Genomic DNA, 17578 nt, shown 5'->3' with positions numbered 1-17578 from the left:
AATACATCACTACTGGATATAAAAAAGGAAAATAAAGGTAGTTCTAAACAATTTCACTGGAGAGATAAGGATCTTAAGGAACTCTGCCTCTCAGTTTAAGAAAGATGTTGAGTTGCTGGAAGGTGTCCAGAGAAGGGCAACAAAGCTGAGGAGGGGTCTGGAGCACAGCCCTGTGAGGAGAGGCTGAGGGAGCTGGGGTTGTGTAGCCTGGAGAAGAGGAGGCTCAGGGGAGACCTTCTTGCTCTCTACAACTACCTGAAGGGAGGTTGTAGCCAGGTGGGGGTTGGTCTCTTCTCCCAGGCAAGCAGCACCAGAACAAGAGGACACAGTCTCAAGCAGTGCCAGGGGAGGTTCAGGCTGGATGTTAGGAAGAAGTTCTTCATAGAGTGATTGGCCATTGGAATGTGCTGCCCAGGGAGGTGGTGGAGTCACCATCCCTGGAGGTGTTTAGGAAGAGACTGGATGAGGCACTTGGTGCCATGGTTTAGTTGATTAGGTGGTGTTGGGTGATAGGTTGGACTTGATGATCTCAAAGGTCTTTTCCAACCTGGTTAATTCTATTCTATTCTATTCTATTCTATTCTATTCTATTCTATTCTATTCTATTCTATTCTATTCTATTCTATTCTATTCTAATTTAAACTGGTTGTACCAAAACAATTCTCTCTTCTTACTTCTTTGCTCTGGAGAGACACTAACTTGCTTCTGCTTGACCTTGGCTGCATTGTTTTGGTTAAGTCTAACAGTAATTTTCTCTGCTCCTTTCTCCCTTCTTTTCTACAGGGGGATCAGGGGCCGAAACAGAAGCTAGTAGCTTCCCCTGGTCTTTGACCAGGGGGATTCTTGTGCTGTTTGTTAATTGTAAATATCTGTGAATGTTGTAAATCCTGGATATTTTGCACATCTTCATTGCATTCCATTGTAGATTGTAGTTTTGCCTGTAAATGCAGCTTTCATTTGCTTCTAACTGAGCTGGGCTGGCAAATTTAACGTTGGGGGTGGAATTTTCTACCCACCACAGGTCTCCTTCTCTTGAGATCTTCAAAACCTGCCTGGATGCATTCCTGTGTGACCTGCCCTAAGTGGTCCTGCTTTGCAGGGGGGCTGAACTCAATGACACATGGAAGTCTCTTCACACCCCTAGCATTCTATGCTTCTACGCTTCTCTGTGTCCCTGCTCACTAGAGGAGGGTTGGACTAGATGACCTCTAAGGCTCCCTTCCAAGCCAAAGCATTGCATGATTCTGTGATTGCCTCTGCACGCAGAGCAGGCTGTGTTAGGCCAAGGTCTCTCTCCTCAGCTGGGGCAAACTGGGCTTAATGGAACCATGACCATTTAGGCCACTGAGGCTTGAGCAATTGGCATGCAGCTCAGAGGCCATCTGAGCCAGCCTCCACCCAGTGCCCACAGGAGCCTGCTCTGGCAGCTGTGTTTCACTGCAGATGGTTAAGCTCTGCCACGACAGAGGATGGGGAATCCAGAAGAAATTACTGCCTGCTCCACTGAGTAACCCTTAGGCACTGAGGGCTTGCTCCTTGGAACAGGAATTCATTGCTCCAGTAATGAGCCTGGCTGAAACGTCCATGAGGGACTGTTACCTCCATTCAACACCTTTCTTGGGGTGAGCAGCCATCCCCTTCTTGTGTTGTGACATTAAGGAGAGGTCACCATTGGATTTGGGGGAGGGAGGGGTTGGGGGTTAAAAAAGAGTTTAAACTCATTTTTTTGTTAGCCACTCTCTTCCACTTGCAATAACCTGTTAAAAAGCTGCAAATAACACTGAGTCCCCTGCTGGGCTGCCCTTTCCCATTTGGAGAACATTGATTTTTTTTTTTGCCTGTTGTGCCAAGATTAATGTGGCCTCCTGTTTGACAACAGATTCAACATCTCTAGTGCCCTGTCAAGCTCAAATGACTCTGGCCGTGGGCAGCGTCCACACCTGGCGCTGGCAACGATGTGAAACAAAGGCAAGGCTTTGCTGCTGAACTGCAGAACCATCAGGAGATTGCTGCAGCCCTTGAACCCCAACATGCTTATTGATGGGGCAAGTTTAAAATACCGTTGGTGAGCACAGAGGCTTTCAGTGAGTTGCTGGAAGGTGTCCAGAGAAGGGCAGCAAAGCTGGGGAGGGGTCTGGAGCACAGCCCTGTGAGGAGAGGCTGAGGGAGCTGGGGTTGCTCAGCCTGGAGAAGAGGAGGCTCAGGGCAAACCTTCTTGCTCTCTACAACTCTCTGAAGGGAGGTTGTAGCCAGGTGGGGGTTGGTGTCTTCTCCCAGGCAACCAGCATCAGAACAAGAGGACACAGTCTCAAGCTGCACCAGGGGAGGTTTAGGCTGGATGTGAGGAAGAAGTTCTTCCCAGAAAGAGAGATTGGCCATGGGAATGTGCTGCCCAGGGAGGTGATGGAGTCACCATCACTGGAGTTGTTTAGGAAGAGACTGGATGGGGTGCTTGGTGCCATGGTTTAGTTGATTAGATGGTGTTAGGTGATAGGTTGCACTCGATGATCTCAGAGGCCTTTTCCAACCTGGTCGATTCAATTCAATTCAATTCAATTCAATTCAATTCTATTCTATTCTATTCTATTCTATTCTATTCTATTCTATTCTATTCTATTCTATTCTATTCTATTCCATTGATACTTCCATTCCACTCCATTCCATTCCATTCCATTCCATTCCATTCCATTCCATTCCATTCCATTCCACTCCACTCCATTCCATTCCATTCCATTCCACTCCACTCCATTCTATTAACCAAAGGAGGTTATCCAAATTACCCACTGGAACTGTTACTGCTTTCACCCAAAATGATTCCAGCTCTTACAGGTACAAACCTTCCTCCCTCCTTTCTGTTTGATAGGAAATATTGGTTTGTCCTTGCTCCTCTTTTTTAAGTAGATGAAACAGGACAGAAGCAAAGCACAGAGAAGCACAAGGGAGAAGCTGTGACAGTAAGGAGCGTTCCTTCACAAAGACACCAGCCGAGGGTGTAAACACACCCGGCTCCACTCCAGAAACATCACCAACTTCCCAACCCCTCACCTCCCTCCCTTCCCTCTTCCTTCCCTCCCCCTTGTCTCTGGCAGCAGCCAGCAATACCTACAAATATTTTTTATTTTCGTAAACATCATGCAGCTTTAAAACGTGAGGATGTTCTATCAACTTCAGGATGGCTATTTCCCGCTCCACCTGCAACACACAAAAAGAAATGGACAAGATTAGAAGCTTGGTTCTCAGAAGACATTAGGTATTGCCACGATTTTTTAACCCCCCACTTCCCCAGCTTCCACTCCTCCTTGCAGGCAGAGGCTGTGGTAACTCAGAGCCATGCTCGCAGCTAATCTGAGATGAGTTCAGTTCAGTTCAGCGCTCCCTGCCCTGCAGGAACAGAAAACCAGCAACGGCTCAAGGCTGAAAGGAAAGTCTCAAATCTGCTAAGGGGGATGAGCTGTCAGAGTGATATGAGTATTGAAGGCTTTCCCTGCCCACAGTCCAAACTCTGTGACGTGTTCTCTGAGTACTGAAGCTCTAAAACGCCACTTATGGTTCTCCTGACCTCCCACAGCTCCGGTGCGTCCCTGCTGCACTACCCACTGCATCCTCCATTCATACCAAAATATCCTCATCCTGAACAACTTGCAGAAGACAGCCAGCAGGGTGGGTTTACAGCTGCAGAACAGGCACAGAAAGGGATATGAGAAGTGACATAAGAAGTACAAGGCACAAGAAGGAGTTAAACCCAATTACTGGAGAGGCAGGGCTCAGAGCCTGCAGCTGAAGCTGGGCTGTCTCTCGATCCTCAGTCTGTCCGAGCATGGCTGCTCCTAAGAGTGTGTCCTCAGCATGGACTTAACAAGTTGTGACTAACTCCCTGTAATTAGCACAAGCTCTCTTCCCACCCAGAATTCCTAATGGGGCTGCTGTGTTGCTTTTTAACTTGTGTTCACTGAGGGCACACATCAGACATGGCACTAGGGCGGTTCCCCGGCTGCTGGAGAAACTGCTCAGTGCTGCTCGGAGCCAGGGACTGACTGCACAGATCTGACCCAGGCTAACTCAGTTCAGGAAAGATGCTGAGTTGCTGGAAGGTGTCCAGAGAAGGGCAAAAAAGCTGAGGAGGGGTTTGGAGCACAGCCCTGGGAGGAGAGGCTGAGGGAGCTGGGGTTGCTTAGCCTGGAGAAGAGGAGGCTCAGGGGAGACCTTCTTGCTCTCTACAACTACCTGAAGGGAGGTTGTAGCCAGGTGGGGGTTGGTGTCTTCTCCCAGGCAACCAGCATCAGAACAAGAGGACACAGTCTCAAGCTGCACCAGGGGAGGTTTAGGCTGGATGTGAGGAAGAAGTTCTTCCAAGAAAGAGAGATTGGCCATGGGAATGTGCTGCCCAGGGAGGTGGTGGAGTCACCATCACTGGAGTTGTTTAGGAAGAGACTGGATGAGGTGCTTGGTGCCATGGTTAAGTTGATTAGATGGTGTTGGGTGATAGGTTGCACTCGATGATCTCAGAGGCCTTTTCCAACCTGGTTAATTCTATTCTATTCTATTCTATTCCATTCCATTCCATTCCATTCCACTCCACTCCACTCCACTCCACTCCACTCCACTCCACTCCACTCCACTCCACTCCATTCCATTCCATTCCATTCCATTCCATTCCATTCCATTCCACTCCACTCCACTCCATTCCATTCCATTCCATTCCATTCTAGTTACAAGAAGATTCTATAATCAGTGGAAAAATGAAGGGGGAGAAGCTAGATTTAGAGCTCCCCAGAGTCAGGCAGCTAGACAATGGTGTACAAAATTCTCACACCAACAAGCCAAAATCACTGGAAAGCTGAGGGGGGTTGGAACTAGATGATCCTTGAGGTCCCTTCCAACCCTAACAACTCTATGATTCTATGATTCATTGAGAGCTTCATTCTGGGCTCATGGCACTATGATTTTTTGTTTGCATGCTTGCTCCTTGAGGTTATTTCCCCATAAATTAAAATGAAAACAGGTAGATGCAGGACCCTGCACTTGGTCTTGTTGAACCTCATGAGGTCCTGCATCTGGGTTGAGGCAATCCCAGCACAAATTCAGGCTGGGCAGTGAGTGGCTGGAAAGCAGCCCTGAGGAGAGAGACTTGGGGGGGGCTGGTGGAGGAGAAGCCCAACATGAGCACTTGCAGCCCATAATGCCAATCAGATCCTGGGCTGCAGCAAGAGAAGTGTGGCCAGCAGGTCAAGGGAGGAGATTCTCCCCCTCTACTCAGCTCTGGGGAGACCCCACCTGGAGTACTGCCTCCAGTTCTGGAGCCCCTATTCCAAGAGGGATCTGGAGGTGCTGGAAGGTGTCCAGAGAAGGGCCACAAGCAGAGCAGAGGGCTGGAGCACCTCTCCTATGAGGACAAACTGAAAGAGTTAGGGCTGTTCAGTCTGGAGAAGGGAAGGCTCCAGGGAGACCTTAAAGCAACCTTCTGGTACCTGAAGGAGCTACAGGAGAGCTGGGGAAGGACTTTTGACAAGGGCTGGGAGTGACAGAAGGAGCAGTAATGTATTGAAGCTCGAGGAGGGCAGATTTAGACTGGAGATTAGAATGAAATTCTTGACAGCGAGGGCCATGAGACACTGGAAGAGGTTGCCCAGGGGGGCTGTGGATGTCTCATCTGTGGAGGTGATCAAGGCCAGGTTGGAACCTGGGCTGGTGGGAGGTGTCCCTGCCCATGGCAGGGGGCTTGGAACTGGATGATCTTTGAGGTCCCTTCCAACCCAAACCATTGTATGATTTTGTGATTGCATCCAGTGTGCACTGACACTAGAAACCAGGATAAGGAGGGGAAAAAGGCAGGCAGGTGAAGGGTGAGGTTTTCCAGCCTGCAGTGGCTGTTGCTTTGTGTCCTGTGTCCTGCACTCCTTAGTGATGGCAGCCAGGATGTGGCACTCACCAAAGGTGACAGCAGGCACAGGGAGGCTGTTTGCCTTCCGGTGTAAGGGACCTGTTCTGCTGACTGCTGGCAGAGACTCGTATGTCAGTCACTTGTTAGCTGTGTACCACCAGGCAGCAGATAATCTCAAGTGATGAATGAATAAATCCACTCCTTGTCAGCTCCCATCAGCATCTCTTGATGAAGCCCTGATGCTTCTTAAAGAAGCAGACGCTGCAGAGAAGTCCAAGTGCCACATTTGATCTGCAGCCTACGGCAGAGGGCTGAGGAGCGCTGCAGGTGCTCAACCAGAACATTCCTGGGGAGGATTTTCCAGGATTAGATAACCTGCAGGATCCAAACCTTGTCAAGACCTTGGAATCAATATACCAGGCCAGGTCAGGTGTCCTCTCATGTTGTGGAGCTGTATTGGCATCAGTAAGGACTGACCTCATGACCTGCACCGGTACAGGTGAGAGGCTGACCTGCTGGAAAGCAGCTCCACAGAGAAGGGCCTGGGAGTGCTGGTGAACAAGCAGCTCACCATGAGTCACCAATGTGCCCCTGTGACCAAGGAGGCCAATAGTGTCCAGGGGTTCAGGAAGAAAAGTGTGACCAGCAGGGTGGTTCTCCACACCCTCTACTCTGTCCTAGTGAGGTTACATCTGGAGCACTGAGTTCAGTTCTGGGCTCCTCAGTTCAGGAGAAACAAGGAGAGAGTGCAGCAGAGGCTACAAAGCTGCTGAGGGGCCTGAAGCATCTCTGTGAGGAGGAAAGGCTGAGAGCCCTGGGGCTGTTGAGCCTGGAGAAGGGCAGCCCCAGAGGGGATCTGACCAATGCTCAGCAAGAGCTAAAGGGTGGGGGACAAGAGGCTGGGGCCAGACTCCTGCCAGTGGTCACAGGACAAGGGCCAATGGGCACAATCTGGAACCCAGGAGGTTTTACCTCAACATGAAGAAAAATGTCTTTGGTGTGAGGGTGCTGGAGCCCTGGAGCAGGCTGCCCAGAGAGGTTGTGCAGTCTCCTTCTCTGGAGAGCTTCCAAACCCACCTGGCCATTGTGATCCTGGGCAAGCTGCTGGGGGTGCCTCTGATTTAGCAGGGAGATTGGACTGCATGATCTCCAGAGGTCCCTTCCAACCTCCACCATGCTGGGATTCTGTAATCTTCTGCCCCACAGCAGCATGCTCAGTCCCTTGTGTGAGCAGCTTTCCCTGCCATGCCAGACCTGCAGTGTTCAGCCCAAACTTTACAATGGAAGTCCAGCCCCCTCCAGCAATGCTGTAGGCAGTACTCACCTGCAGCTTTTCTCCCTTGAAGGACCACCAAGCTTATGCCTGGCTCTTCTCAGGGATGTGTTTGGTAAAGAGCCCAAACCAGGAAGGCACCAGGCCCTGTGCAGTGGCACAAGAAAGCAATGTACCCAGATGGGTCTTGAAAGTCTCCAGAGAAGGAGACTCCACAAGCTCTCTGGGCAGTCTGTTCCAGTGCTCTGTGACCCTCACAGTAGAGTTCTTCCTCATGTTGAGGTGGAACTTGCTGTGCTGTAGTTTATATCCATTACCCTTTGTCCTGACCCAGGGTGCAACTGAGCAGAGCTTGTCCCCTCCCTCAGATATTTATAGACATTTCACAGAATCATAGAATCAATAAGGTTGGAAAAGACCTCAAAGATCATCAAGTCCAGCCTGTCACCCAACACCTCCCGACAACTAAACCATGGCTCCAAGTGCCACATCCAATCCCCTCTGGAACACCTCCAGTGATGGTGACTCCACCACCTCCCTGGGCAGCACATTCCAAAGGCAAATTACTCTTTCTGAGAAGAATTTTCTCCTCACCTTGAGCCTAAACTTCCCCTGGTGCAGATTAAGACTGTGTCCTCTTGTTCTGGTGCTGGTTGCCTGGCAGAAGAGACCTCTCAGTCTTCTCTTCTCCAGACTAAACAGCCCCAGGGCTCTCAGCCTCTCCTACTAGGGCAGTGCTCCAGTACCTTCAGCATCCTTGTAGCCCTCAGTTGGACTCTCTTGAGTAGACCCCTGACCCTCTTCAACTGGGGAGCCCAGAACTGGACACAATACTCCAGTTGTGGCCTCACCAGGGCAGAGTAGAGAGAGAAGAACATCCCTTGGTCTGCTGGACACACTCCTCTTAATGCACCACAAGAACATGTAATGCCTCATGGGCTGCTCTGCTGGGCTACAGACACCCAGTCACTATACATAGCTGCAAAATTGAGGGGTATGGAGAGTTCACCTCCAAATAATACAGGTGTAGAGCTCACTGCATTATTTCAGACACCACATATTGAGTATGGGCAGTACCAAGCACAGCACTGGGATGCCTGAGACAAAGAGCGGGTGGAGGCTGCCGGGGATGCTGAAGCCCATCAAGGGAGTATGGGCAAGCACTGAGGAGGTGATACAGCACAGCACAGCACAATGCTCTGCCAAAAACACACTGCAGAGCTCCTGAGAGCATCAGTGGAGGATATGATAAGGCAAGGGGTGTTCCCAGGAGCATCCAGGAAAGGGACTGAGACAGAGAAGGGATGCTGACAGTACCATGGACTGGACCCTTAAGGGAGTTTGCCATCAGTGGGAAGAGAAATTTGAAGGCAGAGTTTTGGAAAAGCTTCAAAGGATAAATTCTCCTCCATTTCCTGTGTGTCTCAGCTGGCCTCTTCCCCCCCTCTTCCTCTTTGTCTCTATTAGTCACACTGGCCTTGTGCAGCTCTTTGGCATTGTCTTACAGAAATGTCCTCTACACTTGTTCCAATACTCTTCCAGAGGCAATCAATAGGATTGCTGCTGTTTCCTTCCCTACAGCTTTCCTTAATGGCCATCTCTGGTTCCCTAAGAAATAAGGCAGGAAATAAATGCTCCAGGAGAGGGCAGGACAGCTGGAGCTCTGCAGAGATTGGAGGCAGAGGGCCAAAGCTCAGCCCTGCCATGCTGTGCTGCTCAGCCAGGCCTCAAGACATCAACCACTTGGAAGAGTGAGACTGCTGTTACTCTGCTACATTCTCCTGTCCTTCCCTTCTGGGTGCACACTGACTCTTTAGCTGGGTATCTGTGTGCACCTGTGATTATGCTCAACAAGGCACAAAGGGCTGGTGTCTAGAAGGGATTCTCCATCCTGAAGGTCCCTCACAGCTGGCAGTGACAGCAGCAGAGACTGAAGCAGCCCACAGCACTTCCCTTTTGTTTCCATTCTCTAAATATGCTGCTTGAAGCACAGCTCCACCTCCCAGAGAGAAACAGACCCAGCCAAACTGCAGCAGGGACCTGCTCCAGGAGCTGTGAAAAGGCCAAGGGCAACTCAGGCTCACAGGGCTCATGTTTGCACTTTGCTTTGCAGGAAGAGAGAGCCTTGGGGGGAGCCTGGCAGCTGTGGGCAGAGGAATCAACAGGTGACTTTCTGCCCAGCTGTGGAGCTGGCAGCTGCCTGCTCAGGGAGGCCAAGCAACCCTTCAGCCCAGCTCTTCTACCACAGCAGGTCACAACAGTTGTAACAGCACTCCAGCATGAACAGCAGCTCCTGCCTGTTGGGCACCAGCTCTACATCAGCACTTCTATGGTCATCCTATCCTAGGGACACTGATCCCAGCCTATTCTTACCTGTGATGTTGAACCCAGTCTGCTATGTGCACACAATATGCCCTATGAGCACTGACTGTGCCTGAGGAGAACCTTGGGCCAGTGTGCCTCTATAATGATATGGTCACAGAGTCATAAATTGTTAGGGTTGGAAGGGACTTTAAGGATCAGCCAGTTGCAACCCCCCTGCATGGACACCTCACACCACAGCAGGTTGCTCACAGCCATATCCAGCCTGGCTGCAAACACCTCCAGGCAGGAGGCTTCCACCACCTCCCTGGGCAACCTGGGCCAGGCTCTCACCACCCTCCTGGGCAACTACTTCTTCCTAACATTCAATCTGAATCTCCCCACTTCTAGTTCTGCTCCATTCCCCCCAGTCCTATCACTCCCTGACACCCCAAGAAGTCCCTCCCCAGCTCTCTTGTAGCCTCCTTCAGATACTGGAAGGCCACAAGAAGGTCTCCTGGGAGCCTTCTCCTCTCCAGCCTGCACAACCCCAGCTCTCTCAGTCTGTCTCCACAGCAGAGCAGCTCCAGCCCTCTAATCATCCTCGTAGCCCTTCTCTGGACACACTCCAGCACCTCCAGATCCTTCCTGTAATATTGGACCATCACTGTTGTATCTCTACAATGACATGAACCTGCATTTCAGTTCCACACATCTCTGTTCACCCATCTCTGTGTGGGATTATAACCTTGGGTGACAGAGCACTGGAACAGGCTGCCCAGAGAGGTTCTGGAGTCTCCTCTGGAGAGATTCCAAACCTGCCTGGATGTGTTCCTGTGTGACCTACTCTACATGAGCCTGCTCTGACACAGAATGATCTTTTGAAGTCCCTTTCAACCCCCAAAGTTCTGTGATTCTGTGATTCTTTAGTGACTCACACAGCAAAATTAGCTTCATAGCCTCAGCCTCAGTCCCACATCAGGAGTGAACTACTGGTGGACAGTTAGATTGCTTTTAAAAACTGTCCCTTCAGTTTAACCATAGCATCCCAGGGAAAAGAGAACCTCAGCATGGTGGGGGTTGGAAGGGACCTCTGAGGATCATCCAGTCCAAGCCCTCAGCTAAAGCAGGGGCCCCGAGAGTAGCTTGCCCAGGAGCACAATGTTCAGGTGGGTTTGGAAGCTCTCCACACAACCTCTCTGGGCAGCCTGCTCCAGGCCTCCAGCACCCTCACACCAATGAAGTTTTTCCTCCTGTTCATGTGGAACCTCCTGGGTTCCAGTTTGTGCCCACTGCCTTTTGTCCCTTCGCTTGGCACCACCAAAAAGAGTCTGGTCCCATCCTCTTAACACTTATCCTTTAGATCTTGGCAAGCTCAGATACAATCTTTAGCATAGGAGACCTTTTCAAGATGACACAAGTTTTCAAGATGAGGCTGGCCCTGACTCAAGAGCTTTGCCTGTGGTGCCTGGCACTTCCCCCTTCTGCATCGGGGATGGCTTTCCACTGGGGCTTGATCTGTGAAAGGATGACTGCAAAAGGCAAGAGAAAGACACAGGGAGGAGAGGACAAAATCAAATCACAGATTTTGCCTCAGTCTTGACACTGCCTGTGCTCCCTCCCTCAGGTTCAGCCTGCAACAGAAGACATTACAGCAAGGCTTGTACTCCCCTCGGTGAAGACAACATCTTCCTCCGCTTTGTACAAGCAACAGAGGCAGCAGAAAATGAGTCGATTGCTGCCATCAGCATCCAGGATCTCTCACAGCTGGGAGTGAAGAGATCAAAGGCAGCAACCAAGGAACATTTTGTTTCTCAGTTATTTCATCTCTGCTCTTCTCATATCCTTCCCATCACACACACCAGTCCCTCATTGCTGGAGGTGCTGATGACATCTTGCAGCCTATCGGCATCGATATCAGGATCAAGAAACCTCTTGGCAAGGGAGGTTCACAAACAACATGGTAAAGAGAGGCTCTGGAGCAGCTCAGAACAGATGGTGAAGATAAGCCAAGAGAAGGAGTGATCCTTCTCCACACTGCCCAAACCTCAAAGGAGGGCTCAGCTACCTCTGGCCTCATCCTTTGCAGAAGGGTCCAACATATTCTCTGGAGCTGAATACAATTCTAGCTTCATTCTATCTCCCAATGCATTACTCAGTCTGGTTGGACTTTGAGAAGCTCTTAGCACTGGCCTGTCTCTTCATCTCAACCTTCATGGGACTCTTACACAAAATGAGACCAGAGTCAGCCAGTAATGAATGGCAAAGTCCACCTCTGAGTTCTAAGTCCTTAGAGAGGGGGTTTGTAACATGAGGCCTGCCTTGCTGGCTATGGATCTACACCTTGGGCCTTGCTTTCCAGATCCCACAGCACTTCTGAGCCTTTCTGCATCCCAATGGTAAATTCTTCAGCTTCACCATACTGAAGCATTCTCCACTCTAAGCCAGATCCTCTTCTCCACACAGTGACAACAGAAACCTTCTCCCCATGTCACTCCCTGTGTCACTCCAAAGCAGCCTGCAGGTTTGTCCTGCTGTGAGCCAGCCCAGAGCCAGCTCTGCTCAGTGCTGGCCCTGCCCAGCTCAGGCCCTGCTCACTCAGGCACTTGCTGCAGCCCAGGGCATCTTGGCACAGCCAGGGGCTGCTCCTAGCAGGCAGAAGCTGCTGGGGACAGACCCTGCCAAGGGCTGGGCTGCAGAAAGCCTCTGCCTGAGACTTGCTCCTGGGCACACCAAGGGCACTGCCACAGCTTGTGCCACACCTTGGGGGGCAGGAAGGCAGAGGTGGAGCTGTGGGGAGAAGCAGCCAGGACAGGAGAACCTCAATTGCCCATTCTATTCTATGTATTCTATGTATCAAGGGATTGAAGCCCATGGATGGCATCTTCAGGAGCAAGCTGAGGGATCCCCAGGGTCAAGCCTCTTCTTCCCTGGCCAGTGTCCCAGCAGAATTCTGTCCCTTCTTCCTTCCATCCCAATCTGTGTGTTCCTGAATCCAGCTACTGAATTCAGCCCCTGAATCCAGTCCCTGTCTGCCACTGAGTCCAGTCTGGGCCTTGCCCAGTGCCTGCCCCCAGCAGCAGTGGTGCCAATGGTGCTGTCAGTGCCACCAGGGCTGGGTTCCATGTTGGTTTGTGTCTCTTTGTCTCTATTTCATTGGGTTGTTCTCATTCCCATTCCAGCTGGTTCAGTTTCTTTCCCACCCCATCAGTCTCTCTCCCTTCTTACTCCCTTCTCTCCCTCTCTGGAGACATTCAAAACTCTCCTGGATGCTTTCTTGTGTGATCTGGTGTAGGTGATCCTGCTCTGGCAAGGGGGGTTGGACTGGATAATGTGATTCTTCCCTTTCTCTTCCCTTTGGGAAGGCAGAGGGGTTCCTGGAGAGCCTCTGGCACTCATCTGGTGGCCAGCCCAGCCCTGCTGCTTGGCAATGTTTATGACAAGTGCCATGCTGCAGTGCAGATGCACCCACCAGCACAGCAATGGCCTGGAGACCAGGAAGGCCAAGGAACTGAAGGCAGTTTAAACTTGAGGAAGGTGGAGTTTTCATTCTTTCTGAAGGTGTTGCTGTTGTGCATCTTCAGATCAGTCTTTAAGGGCTATTGCTTACTCCAGCCTCCTCCCATCCCTTTGTACCTGCCCTAGGCAGCACATCTAACACAGAGTTCAAAGCTGTGTGGCTTCTGATGAAGAGCAAAGACAAGACACCGCACTTTGTAACGTCAGGCGAGAACACATCGCTAAAGGAAGTGCTAATGACTCCAAAATTACACAGAGGAAGCAACAGGAAAGTTCTAAGGATAAGCAGATGAGCTTAATTCTCTGAAAAGAATGGCCTTGGCTGGCCATCTTTACTCTAGCTGCTCCTCAAAGCAGCAAAGTGCTCCAAAACCAGAAGAAAATTTCCAGCACCCTCACAGCAAAGTTTTTCCTCTTGTTCAGATGGAACCTTCTTGGTTCCAGACTGTGCTCAGTGCCTTTTGTCCCATGGCTTGGCCACTGAAAAGAGTCTGGCCCCATCTTCATGCCTGCAAAGGGCACTGATGAGCCCTCCCAGGCTGCTCCAGGCTCAACAGCCCCAGGGCCCTCAGCCTTTCCTCCTCACAGAGATGCTCCAGGCCCCTCAGCAGCTTTGTAGCCTCCACTGGACTCTCTCCAGTACTTCCTTGTGTCTCTTGAACTTGAGAGCCCAGAACAGAACCCAGGACTCCAGATATGGCTTCCCCAGAGTAGAGGGGGAGGAGAACCAACCTTGACCTGCTGACCACACTCTTTTTCATGTACTCTAGGAGACTATTAGCCTTTTTGGCCACAGGAGTACATTGCTGGCTCAAAGTGAACTTGTCCACAAGTCCTTCTCTGTGGAGCTGCTTTCCATCAGATCAACTCCTCTGCTGTACTGGTGCAGGGGGTTATAGAATCATAGAATTGTTAGGGTTGGAAGGGACCTCAAGGAGCATCCTGTTCCAACCCCCCTGCCATGGGCAGGGACACCTCACACTACAGCAGGTTGCTCACAGCCACATCCAGCTGGCTGCAAAAACCTCCAGGGATGAGGCTTCCACCACCTCCCTGGGCAACCTGTGCCAGTGTCTCACCTCCCTCATGGGGAAGAACTTCCAATCTGAATCTGGAGGTGAGGAAGAAATTCTTCCCAGAAAGAGAGATTGTCCATTGGAATGTGCTGCCCAGGGAGGTGGTAGAGGCACCATCACTGGAGGTGTTTAGGAAGAGACTGGATGGGGTGCTTGGTGCCATGGTTTAGTTGATTAGATGGTGTTGGGTGATCTCAAAGGTCTCTTCCAACCTGGTTAATTCTATTCTATTCTATTCTATTCTATTCTATTCTATTCTATTCTATTCTATTCTATTCTATTCTATTCCCATTCCATTCCTATTTCTATTGTATTCTATTGTATTCTATTGTATTCTATTGTATTGTATTCTATTCTATTCTATTCCATTCCTATTCTATTCTATTCTATTCTATTCTATTCTATTCTATTCTATTCTATTCTATTCTATTCTACCCTACCCTACCCTACCCTACCCTACCCTACCCATTTCCTATTCTATTCTACCCTACCCATTTCTAGCTTTGTTCTATTCCTCCTTAGGCTCAGGGGACCCTCCACTTGCTCGGTACACCCTGGGGTGCTTGTGCACCTTAAGTCTGTACACCTTGGGGTGCTTTGGCCTGCTGAGAGGCAGCACCCTCTCCTCCCAACCAAACTCAGAGCCCTGGCACGTGCCAACCACTTCTGATGCCACTTCCACGTGCAGATTTCAAAGCGCTCACAAACAACTTGCTGCGACGATGGCAGGCTAAATATGCAAGCAGCAACACTTGAAAGGGCCAGCTGGGCTACATCTACCCCCCTCCCTCGCCCCCACTGCAGCACTTTCTGCCAGAGATCACATTCCTCAGTCAGCTGAACCTTGGTCCCAGATGTTTGGAACAGGCAAAAAGCAACCTGCGACTCGGGGAGTTTTCCAAGACTCAGCGATACGGTCGCAGCAGAGTTTTGGAATGAAAAGGCAAAGGGATGCTGTTCATGTCCTCCTCTCTCTCTGCAGAAGGGAAAACCAATCAGATCTCTTTAGGGGAGACATAATTAGCTCCCTTCTTTCCAATGAAGAAAGCCTTTCCCTCCACGAAAAGCTTACACTGCCTCCCACACAAACATGAGACACCGAAAACCCACCCCAGAACCTGGCTGGGGAGGATGCTGTGCTGAGGGAACCCAGTGGCAGCCTCAGAGAGAAGGAGACAGTCCCTGTGCTGTGAGGCTCACAGGCTGAATCCTGACTTAGGTAAACTTGCCTGGGAGGAAAGTTCACAGACTTGGACACAGGAACCTCCATCTAAATGTGAGGAGCAGCTTCTTTATATTGAGGGTGGTGGAACACTGGGAGCACTGGACCAGGCTCTCCAGAGTGGTGGTGGAGTCTCCAGCTCTAAAGACATTCAAAGCCTGCCCTATGCTGGAGCATGTCCAGAGAAGGGACACGAGGATGAGCAGAGGGCTGGAGCTCCTCTGCTATGGAGACAGAATGAGAGAGTTGGGGTTGCTCAGTCTGGAGAGGAGAAGGCTCCAAGGGGACCTTATTGAGGCCTTACAGTATGTGAAGGGGGCTCCAAGAAAGCTGGGAAGGGACTTTTTAGGGTCTCAGGGAGTGATAGGACTGGGGGGAATGGAATAAAATACAAATGGGTAGATTCAGATTGGATGTCAGGAAGAAATTCTTCCCCATGAGGGTGGTGAGACACTGGCACAGGTTGCCCAGGGAGGTGGTGGAAGCCTCATCCCTGGAGGTTTTTGCAGCCAGGCTGGATGTGGCTGTGAGCAACCTGCTGTGGTGTGGTGTGGTGTGTGTGCTGGCTGATCCTTGAGGTCCCTTCCAACCCTGACAATGCTATGATTCTGTGTTGTCCTGTGCAACCTGCCCTAGGTGATCCTTCTCTGGCAGGGGAGTTGGACTAGGCAATGTCCAGAGGTCACTTTGAACCAACACCATTCTGTGATTCTGTCTGAAAGGAGCACCAAGGGGCACTCCTTGCACCCTACATTTGGATGTAGAACCGCAAGATACAGCGACCAGTTGGTCACTTCTTCCAGGCAACCAGCACCAGAACAAGAGGACACAGTCTGAAGCTGCTCCAGGGGAAGTTTAGGCTTGAGGTGAGGAGAAAGTTCCTCACTGAAAGAGTCATTCACCATTGGAATGTGCTGCCCAGGGAGGTGGTGGAGTCACCATCCCTGGAGGTGTTTAGGAGGGGCCTGGATGTGGCACTTGATGCCATGGTTTAGTCATGAGGTCTTGGACTTGATGATCTTTGAGGTCTCTTCCAACCTTGGTGATTCTGTGACTATATTACCATGCAGATGATGGCAGGGGTTAGGGTGCACCCTGCTGCTCCATGGCATGGATTTGACTGGGGATCAAAAGCTGCATTTGCTTACTGCTTCCTACCCTTAAGCTCATTGCTACACCAAGCAGCAATTAACCCTGATAATTACCCCTGAGGGGGGTGGTTGGATCCTCATCACTGGAGGTGCTTGAAAGACACAGAGATGTGGTGCTGAGGAACACGGTTCAGCACCACTCTTGGTACATTTAGATAATGATTGGATTTGATGACCTTAAAGGTCTTTTCCAGCCAAAACAGTTCTCTGATTCTCTGGGTATGCTTTAATGCCATGATTGTGCTGGGCCGTTGGTGTGACAGGGAGCCTGCCACAGCCACCCTTAGGACTGCAGCACAACTCTTTTTCCTGCAGCCCCTCTGTTCCTCTGTCACAGCACACACACACACACAAGCCTGTTTCCCTTTAAAAGCAGTCAGGGAAGGGAAAAAAGCTTTGTGTAGCACAAGGACGAGACAACAGCCTCTGTCTTTAGGTGTCTGCAGAGGTGGCAGGGCAGTGGCATCCCAGATGATTAAGGAGCAGGCTGTGAGCAGCTGGCTGGGGGCATCCCCAGGGAGAGGTGGGCTGCTCTGATACGGCTGAGGACTGGGGGTGGCTGGCAGGGAGCTGGCAGCAGCTCCTCATGGGGCTGATGTCTTAATCGGTGGTGGCTTCAGCAAAGACTTATCTCACGCCCCCACACTGCTCCTGTGAACAAAGGACTTGAGAAACAGAGCTTGACCCCTTGGCATGAGGTGGGGTTGGGGCTACAAAAAGCAACTCTATTTAAAGAGGTGTCATGAGGGGAGGAAGAAAAAGAAAGAAGGGAATTCTCCAGCCCGGGTTAAAAATACAACCCAGCTCCTGTTTTAACCCCTTGCTGGATTCATGCTGCTAGCTCAGGGTCACCCCTGGAAAATGCAGGTGGTGCTTGGAGCAAAAAGAGGGCAGCTGGAGAAAGGCACCGTGGTTCTGTGGAGCACAGCAGTGTCTGTCTAGTTGGAGTTGTCCCTGCTCACTGCAGGGGAGTTGCACAAGATGACCTCTGAGGGTCCCTTCCAACCCAGAGCAGTCTGTGAGTCTGTGGCCCTCCTAATCATAGAATCATGGAGTCAATAAGGTTGGAAAAGACCTCAGTCCAACCTGTCACCCAACACCTCATGACTAACTAAACCATGGCTCCAAGTGCCACATCCAGTCTTATTTGAAACA

The 17578-nt window shown here is 50.7% G+C and overlaps 1 protein-coding gene across 10 annotated transcripts in view; it reads right to left on the bottom strand.

The window, feature by feature from the left end:
- Positions 1-17578, bottom strand: part of BRSK2 (BR serine/threonine kinase 2) — a 432580-nt gene that overhangs the window by 132526 nt on the left and 282476 nt on the right. For all 10 annotated transcript variants that reach the window (XM_054171633.1, XM_054171641.1, XM_054171642.1 and 7 more), the window contains exon 3: positions 3107-3192. In XM_054171633.1, the coding sequence (XP_054027608.1) occupies positions 3107-3192 (86 nt within the window). The remainder of the gene's footprint in view (positions 1-3106; positions 3193-17578) is intronic.

This window comes from Dryobates pubescens, chromosome 22 (genome assembly GCF_014839835.1).
Source record: "Dryobates pubescens isolate bDryPub1 chromosome 22, bDryPub1.pri, whole genome shotgun sequence".
In the NCBI taxonomy this organism is placed as follows: Eukaryota; Metazoa; Chordata; class Aves; order Piciformes; family Picidae; genus Dryobates; species Dryobates pubescens.
This window is presented reverse-complemented; position numbering and strand designations above follow the sequence as displayed.